Source organism: Triticum aestivum, chromosome 2A, assembly GCF_018294505.1.
Source record: "Triticum aestivum cultivar Chinese Spring chromosome 2A, IWGSC CS RefSeq v2.1, whole genome shotgun sequence".
NCBI lineage: Eukaryota > Viridiplantae > Streptophyta > Magnoliopsida > Poales > Poaceae > Triticum > Triticum aestivum.
Window position 1 is genome coordinate 629,041,031 of NC_057797.1, and position 6,289 is coordinate 629,047,319.

At 46.1% G+C, this 6,289-nt stretch overlaps 1 protein-coding gene across 1 annotated transcript in view; it reads right to left on the bottom strand.

The window, feature by feature from the left end:
- LOC123189884 (histone-lysine N-methyltransferase SUVR4) overlaps window positions 1–4,283 on the bottom strand; it is a gene marked incomplete at its 5' end in the record, with an annotated part of 5,342 nt that extends 1,059 nt beyond the window's left edge. Inside the window, 7 exon segments of the mRNA XM_044602402.1 lie at window positions 529–579; window positions 681–747; window positions 866–1,122; window positions 1,393–2,468; window positions 2,826–3,069; window positions 3,154–3,397; window positions 3,711–4,283. Coding sequence (XP_044458337.1) covers window positions 529–579; window positions 681–747; window positions 866–1,122; window positions 1,393–2,468; window positions 2,826–3,069; window positions 3,154–3,360 — 1,902 coding nt within the window.
- Between the last annotated feature and the right edge of the window lie 2,006 nt (window positions 4,284–6,289).

A 6,289-nucleotide genomic window follows, 5' to 3' on the forward strand; every position in this document is an offset into this window, starting at 1 on the left:
TCGTACTCCTACATACATATAAACCTACTATCTTCTACTCCCTCTCCAAGGCGAACAGCTCGTTGCTGACGCCGCTAACGGAGTCACCGCATAGGCGCCCTACAGGTCATGATAGGGTATCGCATGATAGAGACACCACATGTGATTTCGTTCCTTTGACAGCACACACATGCAGTGTTTAGATGATGCTTAAGCCAACCCTACATTCCATTGATCGATCAAGCAAACTAGCCAAGCTCACCCAGCAGCCATTGTGGTATTCTCCCTTTTTCTCATAACGGAAGGATGAGATCAAGTGACGCACGGTTAGGTCTATTAGCACTTAATTAATAGTAAAAGACAAAAATACCCATTCTAATTCTTGGAAAGCGGGTGTACTGAAGCAGGCCCCAGTTAATATTGTATGGGAATCAACACTTTGGCTAGTATGCATGCGAACCTCATATTGTGCAGGTATTAAGGGTATTATCAAGTAGTGGCAGGTGGTTGTCATGTACTAGTGTTTGAGAAAATGATACAAACACTTACCCGCGTTAACTCCTCAAAAGCCTCTATTTTCTTGGCAGTGAATAATGCAAGCTGCGTTAAGAGGGGGGAAACGTCAATTACTCGTAAGCATGTAGCTGCAAATCAAGCACCTTTGGTGCAGAAATCAATATCAATTGCCAAAAATCAGTTACATGGTAATAATGGCGATCAGGAGTCTCGACTTCAACAGGTATGATTACCAAATTTGCATCATAGCATCTACATGGCAAAGCATTATTATCAGACACAACTCAGCGAAAAGTACAAATATAGCATTAATAGACAAGGCTGCTGAGGCCTTTATAAATGAACAGATGGGAAAAGAGTCCTAGCATACCTATGGTTGACAAATCGCCCGACATTCCCATAAAATGTCGGATCAACGCAGAGAGCTTCCTCGTCTCTTAGCACCCCTTCAGAACCCCAACTAGCATCTAGGAGCACTTGATCCACATGCTTAGAATTTTTGGCTTTTCTCTCATGTAGTTCAGAACTTGTTAGTACCTCCCCAACTAATTCACAGATGAAAGCACCTTTTGGCAGCCCATCCAGCGTCCGTAGCCCCCAGCCCTTCCCTTCATTTGTGAAAAACACCTGAATCACGGAATAATGGTAAGCTCATCTACATGCTACAAGGTTGACACCAAAGGAAAGGGAACAAAGTGAAGTTTTGATTTGCTAGTGCTTACAAGAATGGAGCAAGAAACACGTTAATATATCAAAACAAATGAATGATGTCAATGGCCATTCATCAATGAACAGAATGGTCCATAAAGAAACTACTGATGAGTGATCATCATCCAAAAATGGGAAGCCACAAAAGTATAACAGCTGTGATAACCTAGAAATGATTTAAGATAGTACCTGGAGATTGCATGTTATCCCACGCTGAATCACACGATTTCCACACTGCATGCCACAGCCACATTTACTCCAACACTCCTTAATGAATTTTCTAGCAAGATGACCTTTACATGGATCTGGTGAGGGCTTTGTCTTATATATTTCAAGAGGACAAGCTTTACAGTAGAACTTATTATCCTTTTCTGGGAAGTGATTAACAGCAATGCACTCATCAATTAATTCTGCCCTGACCAGGCCCTCCGGTGTGTATGCAATCTCACCTCCAGTTGATCTTGCACATGCACATGGATGTGATTCTAATAAGCAGTTGCCTGAACAATCTGCGCAGCAATCCTCATCACCAATCCGCGCAAGTGAGGTGTTGACATAAGCACTTTGGAAAATGAGATTCTTTCTTATGTAATAGAACAATGGCGGACAACTATCACTACCAAATTCGTTTACGATAGGTATTCTAACCCTTTCTTCTCCCTTCGTTATGTCAGCAACATCATGCAGTGGCCTTTGCTTAAAAAGTGCTTCCTGAGGCTGATAAGCAACTACCCAATTTTGAAAGCTAGGTTCCGAGGATGATCCTACGGCAGTATTACCATTCCCATCAACAGCATGCTTACAAGCAATTGGCTTCACAAAGGGAGCATACGTCTCCAAAGCCTGTTCTTGCAAGCTGCCACCATTGTTTTGAGCTTCAGAATGCACAGCACGTGACTCTGCAACATATTGGCATATCTCATTCATCAGCTGGCCAACAGAAAAATCAGGAGGTAGGGTCTTGTATGAGCGGAGACAATTATCCTCAACTATTTTGAAGACCTTGTCCAAACTAATGCAGACCTCTGAAGGGTCAAATTTGCATTTCAATGACACCTTCACCTCACCCAGAGTGGATGAAGCTACATCAAGTTCAACAAAAGATGCCTGGTGAGTATTTTGAACAGTAGACTCTACCCCATCCTTGACTGCATGTTGGCTGCTGTCCGGATTTTGATCGTGGTTAACTATGCTAGCTCTAGCATCAGAACCCCATGTCAGCATATCCCTTGTTTTACAATGTTCAATTAGCATGTTGTCTCCACCTATTTATTTTTTATTTTGCAAATACAGTAGATCCAATTAGAACAAGAATATTGCCGACAGAAACTCATCACAAATTGAGAATGATCAAAGCAACTGCTACAGTTGCACAGCCATCCAAAAGAAGGAAAGAAAGCAACCAAGCAAATGCTAAAATAAACCACATACATGTGCACCGGAAACCGCCGTAAGGACTTAAACAATTTGGTAATATCATAGGGAAAATGTTGAGTTTGATTTCCAGAGCATACAAACATCAGTATGAACTATAATTTCAACTAAAACTAACACAAATCATGAACAGCTCTAGCCTGGTCTTGAAAGTACTGAGTGATGGTGAGATAATGCAAGTGGTATACCTGAAGACCCAGTATTGAGGTCGTTGGCAACAGGAGCAGCTGGAACATCAATTTCAGGTTCAGGCTTGGGCTCTTGTAAAAAGAGAGCATCTTGGGGATTTTCACTGACATCCATGGGTCTGTTGATGAGGGAGGTTTCATTATCACTAACATCCATGTCATACCGAGCAGCAGAAGGGTGTTGGTCATCTGGATCTGGTGTGACCGACGTTGAGTTGTGAGGCTCGGACTCTTGGTCTGTCACCTGATGTGAAACAGCAATTGGAAAGGCTGAGCATCAGATGGTAATTATACAGTAAAGAAACAGAAAGTAGCGTAGCATTTGTACATGACGGCTAGTGGCAGGCATTTGTTGATTCTTTTGGCTATCCAGGATGGTGTCAGCAAGGATGCGGTAGCTCTCGTCCTCGATGGGTTCCCAGTTTTCAAAGAGCTTGTAGAGGTGCTTCAGGACTGGCGAAACCTGCTTCTTGGGGAAGCCGAGACACCCCATGGCCTCATACGCCTTTTGAGCCCTATCCTTGTGGGAAATCATGGCCTTCCTTTAATGAAATGCCCCACTGCTATTTGTGCTGCATAGAAGATGTGTATTTGCATTATCAGTCAATCAAACCCTCCTCATAAGACAAAAATAAATAAATAAATTCATTTATGAAACCCTAGTAGAGAAGAGGAATGCACGAAAGTAGCAGGTGGATAAGAACCGCACTGGAAAACCCAATCTTGGAAGGGAGACGAAGATAGCATCAGGTTGTACCAAGAAATGTCATACAGCCAGCAGTAGTGGGAGAGGGAGGGAAAGGGGAATGCACCCACCTAGAGCAGAAGAAGAGTAAAAGAAATTGAAACTTTGGTGCCTACTAGAGAGGATCGATTGTCACAGACCTGCACGCGTCAAGGGAAGGGAGCGGGTCAGGGGTTCTGGAGCAGTGCGAATGCGAGTGCGAGGCTGGCTGGGGTGTCGAGGTGGAGGGGTCCGGAGGAGGACGACGCCAAGGGGAAGAGGAGGCGACGCGTCCGCAATGACTGCTTCCTGCTGACTAAGGGGCAGTTCTTTTGAGCTATGCTGTGAAAATAAGCTCTAGATAAGCTCCTGTGGAAATAAGCTCCATATAATAAGCTAGTCAGTTCTTTTCAGTGCCTGTTTTTTCAGCTTATCTGTTGTATGGTCAGTGAAAAGTCTGTCATGCCCTTGGACTATATGGTTGTCCTGATTAAATGATATTGTGTTATTTTTATCATTTTGCTACTCAAATGAACACAAATTCGACTTCAAAACACTACGATATGTTACAATCAAACATAATAAAGATCATTGCCTGACATACGAATATCATAAATGCATCATTATCTCACATCATACATGCATCATTATCTCAAGTACGAGTACGAGTATGAAAGATCTTACACAGAACCATCAATTTTTCCTCTATGGAAATACAATGCTAGCATCCAGAGGCGAATACAATACTTAGTGAGAACTTACTACTGTGAATGAAAACATGAATGTACACGAGACTTTGCAAACTGGACAGACTTTGCAAACCATAACAGCCAACAAAATCTCGTTTTGGTCATGTATTTATGTATGTCTAGCAGCACATGACAAGTATATATGCAGCAGCAGCACCATATATATTCACCACCACATAGCATATCAATAGGAAAACATCATGCATCAGCAGAAGTTCATAGCAAATCTGGATGAATGTTTGGCAAAAAAATCAAAAGGGGCTGCTCATCTTGGCAGAGGAACTCATGGCCAACGACTGGGAGGAGCGGAGGGGGCACGAACGGGGGTCCTTCACCTGATTGGGTCGTCGGACGGAGTGGGGCACCGTTCGCCGGAGTGGTGCCCTGGCCGGAACGACCAGGAGCTGCTGCGAGGGTGGAGCGCGCCTAGGAGTCGCGTCAGAGGATGGAGAAGCGGCGGAAGACGGGCTCCTACCCGCCGTCCATGTGTCCGGAGCTAGCCGCGACGAGAAGCCAGGGACCGGCGGCGGCGGCGAGGAACCCTAGCCTTTCCGTGCGGCGTGCGAGAGCGAGAGCGAGAGGGGGATCGAGTGAGGCGACTGTTTTTTCTTTCTGCGGGGGGTCGGGTCGGGTGACGCAGGCTGGGACTGGGAGGTATAGCTGGCCAAATGGGCCGTGCTAACTGGGCCGGCCCGGTAGCACGCAGGAACAGCACGGCCCAGGCATGGCACGTCCCGGGTTAAACAGGTTAGACACGGCACACGGCATGCCATGGGCCTGGGCCTAGAGGCTGGGCACGCGGACCTGCACGGCACGGCCGTTTGTTTTTTTTACATTTTTCATATTTTTTTATATATATGACCTAAATTATAGCCTAATAGGCCAAAAATACAGCCCAATCGGCTAAAAAACAGGTGGCCCAGCGTGCTAAACGTGCCATGGGCCGGCCCGTTTAATAATCAGGTCGTGCTTGGGCCAAGGAACAACGCCTGTGGGCCGGCACGACACCGCACGACCCGACTATTAAACGTGTCACGGCGGGCCGTGCCGGGCCAGGCACGATTAGCACGGGTCATGCCGGGCCGGGCCGGCCCGTTTGGCCAGGTCTGCTGGGAGGGGTATTTTCTTTGTTTTTTTAGCGAACTACGGTGCCCTTTTGGAGTAAATTGCTTAAAACCATCACATTTGTGGATAGAATACTTCAAAACTATGGCTTTTGCCAAAATCACAAAAGACCATAACTTCTACGCCAAGTGGATAACAAATAGCACTAATTCGAAATTGAGCGTGTCTAATAGCAAAACTGACGGGTAGTGTAACACCCCGGATGTAACTTTCCCAATTTGTACTCCAACTCTTGCCGTTTCGGCGTTAAGTTATATTTATTTTCTCGGGTTCGGGTCCTTGTCTCGGTGTGTTATTGCCGTTGTCATGCATCTCATATCATGTCATCATATGCATTGCATTTGCATATGTATTTGTCTCATGCATTCGAGCATTTTCCCCATTGTCCGTTTTGCATTCCGGCACTTCGATCTCCTCCGGTGGTCATTTCTAGCTTTCTTTCGTGTGTGGGGATTAAACATTTCCGGATTGGAACGAGACTTGCCATGCGGCCTTGGTTTACTACCGGTAGACCGCCTGTCAAGTTTCGTATCATTCGGACTTCGTCTGATACTCCAACGGTTAACCGAGGGACCGAAAAGGCCTCGTGTGTGTTGCAGCCCAACACCCCTCCAACTTGGCCCAAAACCCACCAAACTCTGCTCCATCATCTAGATCGTTCGATCACGATCGCGTGGCCGAAAACTGCACCTCATTTAGACTCTCCTAGCTCCCTCTATGCCTATAAATAGACCCCCCCCCCCGAAATTTCGGATCTCCTTCTCCCCTGAAACCCTAGAAATCGCCCCCGCACCGGCCGGACACGTCCGCTCCGCCGCCCGCAGCCACTCCAAAGCCTCCACGTGGCACCCGCCACCTCGCCGCCG